The 16,541-nt window shown below is 36.2% G+C and overlaps 2 protein-coding genes across 7 annotated transcripts; one reads left to right on the forward strand and one right to left on the reverse strand.

Annotated features, from left to right (window-relative positions):
- Nucleotides 1-257: 257 nt before the first annotated feature.
- Nucleotides 258-7,575, reverse strand: LOC135162091 (transmembrane protein 18-like). Of its 6 annotated transcripts, none has more exons than XM_064120231.1 (5): nt 4,009-4,168; nt 2,387-2,504; nt 2,260-2,314; nt 2,082-2,175; nt 258-2,000 (listed from the first exon to the last, which is right to left on the reverse strand). In XM_064120231.1, exons 1-5 carry the CDS (start codon nt 4,033-4,035, stop codon nt 1,872-1,874), a joined length of 423 nt encoding a protein of 140 aa, XP_063976301.1. In that variant the 5' UTR covers nt 4,036-4,168; the 3' UTR covers nt 258-1,871. The 6 variants fall into 6 exon arrangements, 5 of the variants coding, with proteins under 5 accessions (XP_063976301.1, XP_063976299.1, XP_063976302.1 ...); XM_064120229.1 differs by lacking the exon at nt 4,009-4,168 and adding an exon at nt 3,260-3,523; XM_064120232.1 differs by lacking the exon at nt 4,009-4,168 and adding an exon at nt 2,973-3,005.
- Nucleotides 7,576-9,363: 1,788 nt separating this feature from the next.
- LOC135162122 (clavesin-1) lies at nt 9,364-15,250 on the forward strand. The gene is made up of 5 exons (XM_064120285.1): nt 9,364-9,505; nt 11,291-11,628; nt 12,767-12,895; nt 13,375-13,609; nt 14,951-15,250. The coding sequence occupies exons 1-5, from the start codon at nt 9,382-9,384 to the stop codon at nt 14,980-14,982; spliced, it is 858 nt and encodes a 285-aa protein (XP_063976355.1). The 5' UTR covers nt 9,364-9,381; the 3' UTR covers nt 14,983-15,250.
- Nucleotides 15,251-16,541: the final 1,291 nt, after the last annotated feature.

The following is a 16,541-nucleotide window of genomic DNA, read 5'->3' on the forward strand; positions in this document are numbered from 1 at the left end:
AAAACGATGCGAAGTGGGTCAACGGTCGCAGTGATACCAACTGAGCGGTCAGAGGCGGTAAATTTCAAACCTGGCGGTTACGGTAAAAATGAACGCCGAAATATTACGGAAAATAGTATACAGATGAAAGTTGGTACGGGTTCTTTTTATTATTAGTATTCGGTATTATCGAATGGGATATTACAATATAGTAGTTCATTATTGGGGGGTTTCCCAATATTTTAGCAGTTGGGAAATGTTTAAATTGATAACAAAAATTTTATGCATAAATATTTTTTATTTATTTTACAATAAAAAAGGCAAGAATGTCGAATTAAGAACACAACGAATAAAAACGAAACTTTTGTATACATTTTTTTAGCAAGCATTGCTTGTTAATTACAATACTCCCCTTCACTTGCATCAATTTGATAAAAAAAAATTGACAGAGGAAGACGAACAATAATTCGTTGTTATAATGAGGAGATATCCCTCAGTACTTGACTAATTCTAATAAAATAGCAGGTAATAATTTTTTAATCTTCTTCTTCATCATGTGGAATTAAAATCTGCGGTATTAGTAAGTACGTAGGACATTCTCGTGTTCTAATCGTTCGATTTCTCCTCTAATTATGGCCACGTTTTTTTTTTTGGGTAAAATAAAAAAGCAGTAGAAATGTGTTCCAACACATGCACTTGATTCAGGAGTGAAGTGACAATATGTAACAGATCTCTCCATCTTAACACTTTATCAAATATTTTTTGATAATTATTGACTTATTTTAAGGGCAAGTGGTTATGCGAGGTACTGGTCCTCCAGAATTACTCGATAATCGATCAAGAAATTTATCGTAGAATTGTTTTTTTAGGATTTTTCTCAATAGGTGGGAAATGTCACTTTTCGTTCTAGAGTTCATTTTTTAACACAAAACTTGTTTCTTTATATTTTGTCCTAAAATTACGTGGTCTTCGAAAAAGTGCATTATTAGAACTATTTTACAACTTGTTGTATTGAATATTAATGTTATCATCACGATGAGAAATAATTAAATGAATGTCTTGAAAATGCCAGAAAACGTCTTGTAAAAAATTTCCATTATTCACACGAATGGCCTTCGGATATAATCTCATAAAATAATATATCTCTTTTCCGAGTTATCTTTATATTTAACATTTTTATTATCTGGTAGTGCCTCAAGTGTTTATACGACTGTCCGGATTTTGAACGATTTAAAGAGGAAATAGTCCGCTAGAATACTAAACATACATTACATTGCGAAAAAAAGATTTTTTTGTTCAACCACAAGGAATGAATAATGGAATTTTATTATTTCTCATGTTAACTCTTAAAATATAGATTTGATAAATAATTGAAATTCCTGCAAAGAGTTCCTTCAACAGTTATTCTCAGAATCTTAAACACCAAACGGCTAACGTGATTCTAATCCTAAAATTTCACAACGTGCGACCTTACTAAAAACTCCAGAATTTAGAAAAAAAAATTTTTAAATCACATTGAGAGATGTCGACCACTCGAAATGAAACGAGCTTGATGTTTTGATTATCATACAAATATTCTGCAATGGTCTTTTTAAAAAATGTACAAACATCATATACAGTCTAATAGTGCCGATTGATTAATAATTAATAAGTCACATAGTTTTCCTCATCTACCAATCATCTTCACTCTTCCTTCGATAAAAAAAAGGGGGAAAAAATTTGCAATCTTGATGAGCTTCTTTTGCTGAAAACTCCTGACAATCAGACGAGAATTAAAGCTCAAAGTCCTATCGAAACGATGATTTATCTCATCCACTTACGTTAGTATTTAACACTTAATCGTAAAAATCGTTATCCTTGTAAATGAACATGACTAGGTTTTGCGATGATTTTTACTCTGCTTTTGACTTGAGTTTCGGTGTTGGTGAGTCACTGTCACTCTGTCGGTTTTTCGCCTGTTGACGTAACTGTGCCCTCTTCAAACTTGTCATCAATTGACTGGATTGGTACAGCCAGCTAGCCTGCAAATATCGTAAATTTTTAGAGGCATCAACCAATTGTAGTCGTTCATAGCTCTGGAGTTGATGAAAGTATTCACTTACCACCATTATCATACAATTCATCAATATCGGCACGGAAAATACAATAGATATAAATAGACCCTTAGAATCGAAATATTGTTGCCTGGAGAAGACCCTGTAATGAAGTAAATAAATTAATAAAAGTAAATGGATAAAGTCCTCCAGTTTGAAAAATACTATGGACATTGTTGGTCAGTACCTCCAATTACTGGCGGCCATTTCATTGATGCTCTCCGAGAAGTAGACGAGTAAAACTGAAACAAAGATTACGATAAGGTGAAACCTTTTCTCATAAGATCCCCTAAGAATGGAAATTATCAACTCACGTAATACGAGGAATAACAATATTTGGAAGTTGGCGTGATTTCGGGTCATTAAGGCAGTCATGGTAACTGCAACGTGAAAGACGAGGAGAAGTGCTAACCATGGATCCCTCCATTCAATCTGAAACATAAAACACAGCGTAAATTTTTATGACAATTTATTCTCAATTTCACATAAGATGTTCAATTGAAAATCGTGGCAGAATCTCTGAATAATTCTATCAGATTTCTGAATCGAATTAGAATTTATCCTGTACAATAATTCCTATTGATTATCCAATAAAATAAGTCCACAATAAACAGAAAGTTTGGTGGAAATTCAACACTATTGTCTATTGAACTTGTTAGGCTTTTCAAATATTTTTTCTTGCATGCCTAATCTCCAACGATCTTCCGCATCGTATCATCACAATTGCGTCTATCTAATGAAAAATCTTCTCTCGTCATGCTGACGTCAACAAACCAATGGCTCGATTCACAATGAATGGAATCTAAAAATAAGAAAAATCCAATTGCCTCCTCCACTATGAAGAGCTAATTACGATCGAAATGTGACAATAGGCCACTGTATCAGGGTTCCACCACGTACACAAAGCCAAATGAACATCTGAGGAAAAACCGACTGAGCGTCGTGTTATTTTGCAGGCACATCTCAACCACTCGACGCAAATATCCATTGTCTAATTAATCGATATTCAATAATCATCTCACTAATTCACCTCACAATCGTCACGGAGAAATTTAAAGGGACAAATCCCCGGCAATTCCCACAAAAACAAATGTTTTCTGTTGACAACATAACCTACAAACTATCACAAAACAATATATGTCTGTTGATTAAATCACAAAAATTGTTTACGTTGTCTTAGAACTTACACTCTGAAGAAACGGCCAGATTCCGTCTATCGTATCTGTCGTGGAGCTCTCGGATTTCAACATATTTATTACCGGAGTTGTGACAGATTTACGGGAATGCAGAGCGGACACACATCAGAATGCGCCGTCGCTCATTGCTTTACACGGATTCTTTCCAATAACATGGGGGGATTTTTTCCTGCTGCAATCGCATGGGCGGAGGTGTTCCACGCGCTTGAATTGTTGCTGATGTTGTTCAATAATGCACACGTGTGTTTTTTTTTTCACTTCGGGGAGATTTACGAGCTGGAGTTTTACCTATTGTCGATAATGAATTGAGGGTTCGACAGGTGGGCAACGAAGGGGTGCACCAGGAGAGTCGCTTCATTCATTAATGTTTTGAATTAAAAATAAACCAATGGAAGGCCTCTATTTATAATGAAAAAACCTGGGACATTTCTGTTGATCAAAATTTTATTGGCAATCTATAACAATATTATAGTCAGACTATCAGGATGGTTCTGAATATTTGATTTGGAATTAATCGATCGCTGTTGCCAATTATATGATTTCAAACTAAATTAGATAATCTTTCGTGATATTTATCTAACGTTTTTTAAAAATATCAAAATCTAATAACCATATAATAATAGGTCGACGTAAATATAAAAGTCAGGTACTCAGTATTGTTAGTAAAGAAGGGCTTGCAATGCTGCGAGAGATGGTTTGAAAAACTAGATAAACCCTCTAATAATCGGAAGATTCAGTACCACTATCAGATGTTTCGCAGCTGTCATCCTCAAGTTCGCTGTCAGAATCCGTTGAATCTGCCGAACTTGTGGCGCAGTTTTGGAATTTTCCAAGCCTGTTCCTGCTCTTCCTCATTCTGCTATCTCTTTTCGCAGCTTCCAGAATCTTCAAACGATCTCTCTTCCACCTGTACATCGTCTTTGCATTGATGCCGAACTTCCGTGCTACAACTTTGTGAGATTCAGTTTCCAAAGCTTTCAGAACCTTGGCTTTTACAGCAAAAGAGTAACTTCTCCGAGTCGGCCCCACAGTCTCATAAGTTTCCTGGAAGTCTGGACTGCTTGGAGGAGACACCTCTTCAGACATCGGAAGCCATTCAGTTATGAATCCCGTGTGTTCCTCTCCGCCTCCAGTGGAACTACCTGGGAGAGACCCATCCTCGACAGTAGGTTCAGGCTTTATAAAATTCTCTGTAGCAATTACTTCTCGGGACGGGTTCTCCCTACTTCTAGCAGTCGCATAGGAGAATGGCTTGACCGACGGTTTTGGTAGTACAACATTTTTGAATCTCTTCCACTGGCCGAGCCATCCACAGCTGGCTTTAAATGTCTCCTTGCCACCCAGCTGTCTATTCAAGTCCAGTGCCACTGCCTTTATAATTGGCCCAGTGACGTGAATGCCAGCTGATTGTGCTGCCTGGTACCAATTGTACACATGATCAGCCAATTCTTCATTTCTGTGCACCTTCTGCTTTCTTCCTGATAAATCCTCTCGCTTGGAAGCTTCCACGATCAACGCCTCATTTTTCATCCACTTGTACAGTAATCGGTAATGAATACCAGTCTCTAGGGCTACGTCTGAGGCAGATCTAGTTTTCAAAAGTGTCACGATATCCGCTTTCTCCTGAAAAGAGTAACTCCTCCTTGATTTCCTTGAGAATTCTCCATCATCCTCGAAAACGGGACTGATAGTCCTTGGAGGGGACGTTTCTCCATGAGTGGACGGCGATGCAGTTGTCCAGGCTCTGTCATCAGCCTCTTCAGACCTAGGACTTCCTGATGGAGACACTCTCTCAATTTTCACAAAGCTCTCATCAAAACTACTGGCAGGTTCCTCTTTCACACGGATTTCTGTTTCGAAATTATCAACAAGAGGTGCTGACGCTGGGGGTATCGGAAGCCATTCCACGACAAAGTCCTTGTGATCATCAGCGTCAAGGTCTGGACTGCCTGGAGGAGATATCTCTTCAGTCTTTATGAAATTTTGTTCTTCTGTTGCGTCCGGTGCCTCGTGGTCGAAAGATTCTGCGCTATCTCTAGGCGACGATCTTTCGCGAGGAAATCGAATGTTCTTGTGTTTCTTCCACCTGTCTAACCATCCGTGACTAGCTTTGAATGTCTCCTTACCACCCAGCTGCTTGTTGAGATCTAGGGCCACTGCTCGTACTATCGGCCCACTCACAGCTATTCCAGCCGATCTGGCCTTCACAAACCAATTGTAGAGGTGATCCTCCAGCTCCTCGTTTATGGGCTTGTTCTTTTTTTTTCCAGCGAGAAGTTCACTCTCTGCAGCTTCCAAAATCAAATCGTGGTTCCTCTTCCATTTGTAAAGTAATTTTTCGTTGATATCATTCTTTCGAGCTACTGTTGTGAGAGGTTTTGTTTCTAAGGCATTTATCATCGCTGCTTTCTCCTGAAATGAGTAGCTCTTCCGGGTTTTCTTTCGAAGTGACATTAAGGATGGGACTGGAGGCTCTGATGATGTCGAAGGCGCTTTGGACATGATGATTACTGAAAATTGAGAGGAAAAATTTGGTATCTTAGTGGGGGAAGAAGATGACAGTGAAATTTTAATATAGATTAAAAAATTTGAATTAATAAGGAACAGTAAATACGTTGGAGAATTCTCTGGGATTTTTATTACCGTTTTTGACTTTCTCTATGAGAAATTGGTTGTCTGTCAGTCATCTTTTTCGTTCACATTTTTAACATTAGATGATTCGATTCATATTTATATTCACCAGGTAAAAGGTAGTGTGGAACATCCTAACTAGCACTTTTTACAAATGTTATTGGACTATCTTGATCGAAAGAAAATACAAATACGTGAGAATGACGGAATTTTAATCAAATTTCTCAATTTTTTTATAAGTGAGTCTTACTCTGGGTTTCATTATTATTATTAGGCAGATTAAGAACTATTATAAGCGTTCATGAAACTTTATTCTTATAGATTTTCTAGTCACTCGTTCAGATCGAGATGTGCAGCTAAATTTACTTGTCCTATTTATCTAACCTGGTGTTATTTTGAGGTTAGAGAGAACGTTAGGGGACTTGTGGGTTCTTCTGCGAAATTCGCTTTCTAGTCACATCGAACTAATATCTGATTGGGTTAGACATCTTCAAATTAATTAATTAATCAATTATGTCTTGAATATTTGTACTTACGGTATCAAAGTTAGCTGTTGGAGGTTAGTTTTGTTGCACTGTTCGTTCGATACGCGCGTCTCTTATGAAAAAGTCGTCCCTACTCACGGCGTTGGGTCAATGGTAGGGGCCTCGAAATTTCAGGGAATTTCGGAAGGTATCTTATACAACGACGCACGCCGGAGGGTCTTAGGGCGTTTTAGGAGAAACAGAAAATCTGTTTATGTCATATGTGACATTCGTACCCAATATAGACGTTAAAATTGAGTAAAATGATTTAGAAAATCATTGTCTTATCGTTTGATTTCGCACATTTGGGAGCATTTGATTTAATTAGTGTGAATTTGAACAGTGTTTCGTAGACGTTAAAAAAATTATCGAAATTTATATGACAATCTTAGTTATTACTCATAATTTTTTAGATACCGGGATCAGAGCTTTTGCTCATGATATTTGAGGGAAAAAAAATTAATGACCGCTGATAATTTTTTGTAAACCGATTTCAATTGCTTTCAATAACGGTATCACACAGTAGCTCGATTGCTAAGACTTCCGATAACACAAACTTGACAGTTCGAACCCATCGTATGGGGGGATAATTGAATATTGAATAATTTTCGTGGTAATGAGTGTCTTAATTTTTTAATTCTGCATTTTAACTTCCTGAATTGATTCAGGAAACTTCTAACAAAATGTACCACAATAAATTTCTAATTGTGTATTTGTCGTCTTGCAATTTGATAAAAACTCCACCTTGAGAAAAATCTCGTTTTTTTTATCCCGTCATTGATAGCCATTATGCACAATTTTTGCATGTTCATACCGTAATAATAAAAAAACTAATTGCACCGTAAATCCTTATAAATCTCTCTAAGGTCCAAAGTATCGCCAGGGGCCGAATACGAATGACTCTGATCATTGAGTCAGTCGCCAATGGAGTGTTCATAAATCAGAAGTCCAACGGCGAAAAACACCGAACGGCGGTGAATCATGATCAGCGATTAGTGATTAAATATTAATAATTTCAGAACAAACGGGCGTAAGTTCTCTGGATTCCCTGCAGAGATGTGTCTGTCTCGTATTAAGGTGTCTATATCTAAGTCGAATTTGCAATGCAGAAGAATTTATCAACAATGTAGCGCTAAACCGACGTGAAGGAGCTTTTTACCTGCAACACTTAGGCCTCTTTGGCTCTCTGATGACGATATTGTCAACGCAATCTGGAGACTAGCTCCTCTTCTGATTTTATAATAGGTAAGACTTTTTACAGAGTGCAACTGCAGTCCAGTTTTATGACAGCCTGTCTAGGATGCAGATGTAAGAGAAGTTGTTTGAAGCGGAAAATAATTTTCTCCGGTTTTTTTCATAGTGAAGCGAAAAAAGGAGAGATTCATTAGTGAAAATTACAGAACAAAGTGATGGAGATAATTGTGTGTTAATCATGGTAACTCCTGGCTTCCAGGAAAAAAATGAGAGAAAATTTTTGCCCGGAGAGAGAAATTTCAAAAAAATTATATTATTATTTTGCGTTGGGTTTTTGCATAACATTTTTTTAGAGCTTGAAATGAGGTATAAATATGTATTGCAACGTCTGTATTACACATGTTCAATCTTTCTCGTTCAATTTATATACCCAACAGTGAACAAGAGAGATGCTACACTCCACGTTGCTACGCACATAGTGATAAAGAAATTGTGGGAAACCATTGTTTCATCTATGATTTAATGCGACTCGGCTGTTAAATTTTCAAATGAAATCCGGAAATCAGAAATGTTGATTCAAAAAATGTATATCCAATTCAATTAATTTTTCCTTAATCACTGAATGATCTTCACGAGATTGGGATCTTTCAATTAACGGATTAATTAGGGAAGTGATAACAAGAGATAAGCTGAAATCAGATTCGTCAAGAATAAGACCCCTATCAGAATATCTGAAAAGACGTCTTTTGGTGGATAAGTTTATTTTTCTTTATGAAAAAGTTCGTTTGAGATTGTTCTTTGAAATAATTTTCTGCAAACACACTTTTTTCTTCGCAATTGACTGGAATATGAATAGATTACGGAATAATTGAAATACTTGAAATAAAAAATACCAGAAGGATTAATAATCATAAACGATAACAATTCTAAAACTTCCTATAACCAAAGGAATTCCGTTTCCATCTAATTGTCAAGGAAGCCTGTCAACTATCAACAAACATGTAACCTGAAATATGAAATTTTTAGTTGACCCAAAACTAGTGCGAAACGGTCATTAATTAATATAATAAAAAATTGCCATTTGATGTAGTAAAAAGTGACCTACTCTACCTCTTATCAGTCACCTCCGGATCGCTATCGGAACAGCTTTAAATACTTAGAAATTAATCAAACTCATTTACTTTGTCGTGGCCTCACCCCTCATCTCGGAAGATGAAAAATAAGCAAAACAATAATCCCGCACTTTCTTATTTTCATTCTTAACACGCCTTTGCCGCGATTGTTACATCAGGTGCAACAATCTCACTCGTTTATAAAAAAATAACGAATGGCGAATAAAAAAGTGCATCGGTCCTTGGTAATGACACAATCGTACCGGAGATAAACGTGAAATCGAACGAGTGTCGATGGAAGAGGGCAACGGATGATAATACCCGACTGATTCCTCAGTTATTCTCTTATCAATCGGTAGCAAGTTCGAGTGAGGCGTTCCGAAGTGCCTTCGCGGGGTGACGTGGGTGACTCAAGCTCATACACTTTGTTTTCTCATTCGTGAACAGCTGAGTCTAAGAGCCTCAATCCATGAAATCCGATTGGACTTTGTAATGGTCAAAGATTGGAGACACTGATGATGATGTAGAGCCTCCCCCGAGTATCAAATCAGAGCACATTCATCGTGGACGTCCTGCTGGAAGGAACTCCACACGGTTTTAACGTTTTTTTTTTAATTTTATTTTTTGTCGCTGAGTGTATTGAAGTTCAGAGATGGCTTTTCAACTTGAAGCTGGACCTCTTAATGAGGAGACCAAGGCATTGGCTGTGAAGGAACTCAGGGAGACCGAGGAGAACGTGAAAAATGGAATTGAAGCTCTGCGAAAACTTCTTGAAGGTAGAACAATTAATTTCTTCAGATTGAAAGATTGGTTTTTTGATATTATTTTTGAAAAAACTTCAATCTCCTCGTGGGAAGTCCAATGCACTTTTCGACGTTACTACAGCCATCTCCGTAGACTGTTTAAACATTTTTTCCTCAATTTTTTTTGACATTTTAGACGTAAATTAATAGGTTCTATGGTACTTGTCATTTTACATGAAACATTGATGTAATCCAAGTTACAATTATTGAATATAATCTGCCATGAATGATCAAGAGCCGATAAACTTATCAGATTCATTCCTCAATGTAAAATAATCTCAGATTGTCCGCATGAAACTTATTCTTTGATTACAATACATTGTTTGTTCGAATAAATACTCGCTAATGAGAAGCACTACAGCGAGTGCTTAGAATAGCTCAGGTCATCTCTGTTCAGGTCATGTGGATCGGGTTATCGGCGTTGAGCATCCCCTCAGCCTCTCTCACCAGGAGTAATTCTGATAACATAACGGAATTTTTCATTCATCTCGGCATTCCTTCGGAAAAAAAAATCTTTATCGAGTAATTTTGCCAGCTTAAGCTCCACAAGTGCTTCCGATGAATAGAAAATTTTTGCATTTCAATAAAACAAGAATTTAAATCACGATGATGAGATTTCCATTCTAACGAGTTCACTTGCTCAGCAAGCATTTGGTCTCCAACGATAATTTGATTTGTGCCTGTGTTCGTGGGCACGCGATCCTTGGCAATTTTTATTATTATTAATGGACAAAGACAGAAAATCCAGAGACATTTGTTGACGATGAAAACATTGGGATCAGTTGTATCAATTTGCCATTGAGTTTTATGCAAATGTTTTCATTTTGTCGTTAATGTAAATTGTCGACTGCTGTTATCAAACAGTGGAACAATGGGAGAATGAGATCATTCTGAGGACAATGAGAGCTGAAGTGTTCTTGAAGATTATCAGCGTTGAATGGTTTTTTAAAGTTTCCTATTCGATTAGTTTCGTTTCAATTTTGTACTCACTTCATTTGAAAAGCTTGACGTTTGTTAAAAAGTCTCACAATACGTAATAATTACGTATTTGTTCAGAGTAATACGATACGGTAATTTATAGTTTCTTATTCGATTTTCTAATCGATGAGCGACTCATGCAACTGAATATTTTCGCGCTTAAACAATTCAAACAAGAAATCGCGGAAAATTAAAGTATAAAAAATTTTTATCGTTGTGGTTATTTGCACGATCCACGGACGTATCTGAGTGCCGTCCCACACATTCTCTAATGTATCTTTAGCAGCAAATACTGCAGTCATGTGTGAGCACACAGCAACGTCCGGGTCCGGTGCAAAAAGCACCAGACAATGTCCACATAAAAAAATAGTGTCATAAGTCATACTTGGAATCATTACTTTTTTTACACATCTTCAAATTTATTTAAAAATATGTAATGGATTGTCTGAAGTGCTTATGGTAAATTTGCAATGAATTTCGTCGAACCAATTCATAAATTTTGGTTTATTTTCCATCGAGTGTTTAACAATTTTTTACGAACCTTATGGGACGTATTCAAATTAAAATTCGGGTACAAATATGTTCGAGTATTTGTTTTTTAATTTAGGATAAAAAATAGTTTTCAACTTTTTGTTTTCATCAAAGTCCTTTGAATAATTATTCATTTTCACAGTAAATTTTGATTAATTTTAGGTAATTAATTATTTTCCCATTTAATTAGATATTAAAATGATTTTCTTGTTGGTTATTTTGATTTTTTGTTTATATTTGTTTACTCAGAGGACAAAAGCATGTACTTCAGAACAGACGATGAGTTCCTAACAATATTTCTCCGTCCGTGCAAATACTATCCTGAGAGTGCTTATGCTCTCATGCAGCGTATATCTGACTTCAAGGTCAAGAATGCTGCACTATTGGATAACCTGTTACCGATGGATGAGAGGGCCGCTCTATTCGATAATGTCGTGAATGTGATGAAGGGCAGAGATCACAAAGGTCGACGTGTCCTCATAGTGAATGCTGGAAAGACCTGGGATCCATCCAAGGTCAATGCGGATTCCATGTTCCGGATTTTTTATCTTGTCCACGAGACGGCCGTTTTGGAGCCCGAGACACAGGTGAACTGTCAATGTTATTAGCATAAACAAATGTATGAGCTTTTAAGATGAATTTATGTGCAGTGACTTTGCGGGCAATATGCGGCGGAAAACATCTTAAGGCAAATGAAAGATGTTCAATTTTTGGTTTTGACATTTTAATTTAAGAATTATGAGGAATGCAAGGCCTTGCAAATTATTCCGGAAATATTTTCGCGAGAAAGAGGTGACTGAGGATATCGCCTGTCGATATTCCTCAGGAGGCGAATTTTCAGCATTTTCAGATTTAGTCAACTCAAAGAGGTTTTCGAAATGGGGTGAAGATTTATTGAGAAATTATGTTCAAATTAGTTTGGAAATATCGTGTTTAGGAATAAGTGTTGAAAGATGTTCAAAGAACTCGGAGAGCGATAGGTCATAGATTTTTTTTTTCTAGAATGTCGACACAAATGAAATTTCATGAATAATTTCTTCTGAGTTCTAGATCTCAGAAGAATGGCCTTGAAGTTGAGTCGGGCGAAAAGTTGATGAAATTTCTAATTCCAGGTTAAATTCAAGTGAATGGAAAAGATGTCAAGAAGAAATCGGATAACAACTTTTCACCTTTGACTCGTGTCTGTGTGTTAAAAAAAAATTGTTCAAATTTTTCTGTTCCTCATGATCTTTCCAGGAGGAATTACCTAAATTCCGGGCCATATTAGTTTGTGATTCTTGCAAAAATGTTTCCCATGTACCATATCACTGTCATGCAGGCAGATGGCATTTCGCCAATAATTAATATAATCGAGATCGCGAACGACTCGGAAAATATTCTGAATGAATAACCCATAATCTGTATTTGACACTCGATGAGACTCGAATCGTACTTTGTACAGCATTTGTGATAAGACACTGTACCTGACACAGTGGTTGGGTGGGAGATATAGATCGGTTCAAAGTTCCATTTTCCAGGAATTACCTTGTATCAGATATCATCTCCCACACGTCACCAAATGGATTTTTAATCTTAATTCTTGAATGCCAATGTTTTATGCAATTAATTCACGTTTATTTTAATCTGCGATGATATTCTGATGAGGTGAATGAGAAGGATAAAGCCCACTGTTCGATTAATTATCCTGGGTATAGGGAAGTGCTTGAATGTCGCTGTTTCTTTCAGGTGAGAGGTGTGGTGGTGATCATGGACTTTGAGGGTCTCGCCATGAAGCAGGTGATGGGCCTTACGCCATCATTTAGCATGAGGCTGTTATCATTTATTCAGGATGCTATGCCACTTAGATTGAAAGAGGTAAAAAAAATCTATCGAGCTTTTTTGCTTGAGCCAATTCTATTGATTTCCACGCATTTATTACCATCTTTGAATATATTTCATAAATTATTTTAAAATAAAACAACTACGCACTGTCGATCATGCTTTGTTGAGTCTAGTCACGTTTATGATAGCGTAATTCATCTCCAATAAATGGTACATCAGGTTTTAGTTTCCTGACTCCAAGATTCGATTAATTTTTTTTTTCAATTTATGCGTCTTTATATAACTTGGAATCGATTACTTGAAAAAATTATGGATGATAATCGAACAATACAGAAAAATCTTCGTAATTAAGTACGTGATTTTTAACTTAATCTACGCTTCAACTTAGAACGTCAAACACTTTTCGAAAATTATAAAAAAATAAGATAAATTACACAGAAATAGATTTTTCAGTGTAATTATTTTATTGATATCTCAAGTAATTAGTCCTTAAAATTGTAATATCCTAACAGGTCCACATCGTGAAGCAGCCATTCCTCTTCGACCTCGTCTGGAGAATGTTCAAGCCCTTCATAAGAGAAAAGTTGCGAAAAAGAATGTACTTCCATGGTACAAAAATGAACTCACTGCACACCCACATGGCCCCAAGCCATCTTCCCAAGAACTACGGTGGAGAGCTTCCCGAGATCGATTACACCGCTGCCGATTGGTTCCCAGCCTTCCAGGGTTGCGAGGACAGTATCAAAGGTAGCAACCCCCCAACGTCCATTTGCCCACAACAACAACTTTCCTAATTACTCCTCTCCATTAAGGAGAATTCCCAATGAAAGGAAATTTCCCGAACTTCACAAATTTTTTTTCGCAAAATTTCAAGACAATCACTTAGATTCTCATGAGATTGTAATGAATCGAATGCAATAAACTTACGGGCCGCTCGATTAGAGGAAATTATGATAATATGGGATATTTCGCGTTATTGCCATGCAATTTTGTATTGTCTACGCTATTCAATGTTTTAAATTGATTCATTGGGAAGGTACAACTCTATGTCCGTCACGTGTACTTTGTGACAGTAAAATGGTAATTATTGGCTAATGTGGCAGGTGGAATGGCAAGTTATTTTATTGAATGTCATGTTAGAAGTCATAAACATGAAACAATTGGAAAATTCATAGAAAAAATCCCTGAGTGTGCCATCTTAATCATCAGGGAGAATTGTTTACCATTTTTTCCAGAGTTTAGGTTCAAAAAAAAAAAAATTATGAAATTTAGGCGACGTCTTAGCTCTTCCCAGATTACCCTACTACCCTAGATTGCCCTGCTCATTGTTATAGAACTTGCTATGCTTATCACACTATCAAATGATTCTAAAATGTCTCGCAACTTGGGGGTAAATGCAAGAAGCTAGGAACTTCTGAAGTCATAGTGTCACACGTCGGTGAAGTTGAAGACACACGTGGAATCAATTGAATCATTGACATTACTGAAATCATTGAAATCACATGATTGACAGTCATGAAATCATTAGTTCAAGTCAATAAAATCATTTGAAGTGGATGAAATTAGAACTTCAATGTAGTCATTGAAATCGTTAATGAAACTCTTTGAAATAGACATCATTTTTGAGTCAGGGTGACCCCAAAAAAAAATTGAGTTGAATTTCTGCAAAATATTTCCAAAACAACTTGCAAACTTCTGGTTGCCAAATTATCTTTGAGAATAACGAACATGTCACGACGATTTCACTAATGTAATGTCGAGAGACAAGGACAAAACCGGTTAGCGGATGATTCTTGCTAATATATCCGGACGAGGTTTATATAAGGTCATTAAAATTTTTTTTTGCAGAGAAATTCATGAATTACGAAAACAATATGATGACATTTTGTCATGAACTAGTTTTCCTACTCTTCCTGGGAATATAACTAGAACAGTTCGCGAATTTTTCGAGAGGATTTGACGTTAACGTTGGGTCAATGCTTGGGATAATATTTCCCTATTTATTTACTTACCATTTTGTTCTGAAAATTTACTGAACACTTAAAATATTTTGCTCATTCCAAAACTGAAATAATTTTTAATTTTCAGCTTGGAACACTTACGGCTATCGCAAGGACTGAGACTGTCTCCCCAGACACAAAAAAACATACCCGTCACTAGAGTAGTCAGACTAACGCGGTGACAATGAATATCTTGAGGAAGATGAGACCAAAGTTCATAGTTACAGGATACAAAAACTCACGAGAAACTGTAAAAACTCCTAGTAAGAATTATTAGTTAATAAGTATGCAAAATTTATATGGAATCGTCTATTTTTTGTTGAATTTTTGTTGTTGAATTAATTATATGAGAAAAAGCAAGGAAAATAAAGTCGAAGAGTAAAAATAGGACATTATTTTAATATCCTTGAACACAGAACAATAAAAAAAGTTGTCGTTTTAAATTAAAATATTGCATTACATGTGCCAAAGAAATTAGAAAAGGACCTGAGTTACACATTTGAATTATTTTGTGACAATAAAAATTGTCATTTTTTCTCTCACGTCAGGCGAGAGAGATTTGTCTGAATCTCCCCTCATCCCCGTTTTTTCTACCGTTCCATTTTGCCCCACTTTGTGGTACGAGCGGAGTCGCAGAGCGCAACAAAAAGTTACAAAAAATGTGATAAATTACTAGAAAAAAATAGCAGCCATTAAATATGTTAATTTTTTTATTACATCCTCCATTCTTCTTTGACTTATCGTTGCATTTTGCATATCAAAAGAAACGTAAAAAATAAGGCAACAAAAAGAAAAGAATTATTTCTCTTTCAAACAGCAGAACTGGAAATATTGACGTGATAAACTTAGTTTCCTCCTGATTTTATATTGGACACCTTTAAATATAAATTCACTATAAATTCAACACGATGCTGTGTGAACTTCAATTCTCTGTAAAGCCTTGACCACAATCGTTAACACACACCGTAATTAGATGGAATCGTTTGACACTGGTGATGGTACCTTGACACCTAGACCCTGTTGAATATTCCTTTCTTTCGATTTAATGCAGTATTAATTCTATACAAACGTTATTCTCATATTGGTTGAAACTCTTTGTAGAAGGTTCCCAGTAGTACAAACACAACATGAATTTTGAAGATGAAAATCAGGAACAATATTTCAACGAAACGTACTAAAAATAGAAACAATTTAGTTCAGCTTATGCGCTATTGGCAGTTGCGCATTATTGATAATAAGTAATCTAGATGTGCGAAAATAACATGAAGCATCATCAGGAGATAGACTTTCCAAGGCTAGAGAAAAGATTAAAGTCTGCATGTAATCTAAAAAAGATTCGAAATAAATATAAAATATTCAACACCCGATATGATAATTATCACAAGTCTGGAATTTTTGTGATAAATAATTTGTACGTCATCACGACGAGACAGTCTATGCAACCGAGGAACTATTGCTACATTAATGACTGAGGAAGGAAATTTATGGATCGACTCATTTGATTTGGGACCTGAATTATCACTTTGACAAGTGCAAAACAAATTATCAATGACAAGTAATTTTCTTTTTACATTTGCATTTATTTGCCTTCGTTACAATCAGCGACTCAAATGGAGTTTATTCATATTTCTTGAGGCCGTAGGCGTAACACATGAAGACCTCCACGGAAGTGGGGAAGG

The sequence above is a fragment of the Diachasmimorpha longicaudata genome, chromosome 5, assembly GCF_034640455.1.
Source record: "Diachasmimorpha longicaudata isolate KC_UGA_2023 chromosome 5, iyDiaLong2, whole genome shotgun sequence".
Classification (NCBI taxonomy): domain Eukaryota; kingdom Metazoa; phylum Arthropoda; class Insecta; order Hymenoptera; family Braconidae; genus Diachasmimorpha; species Diachasmimorpha longicaudata.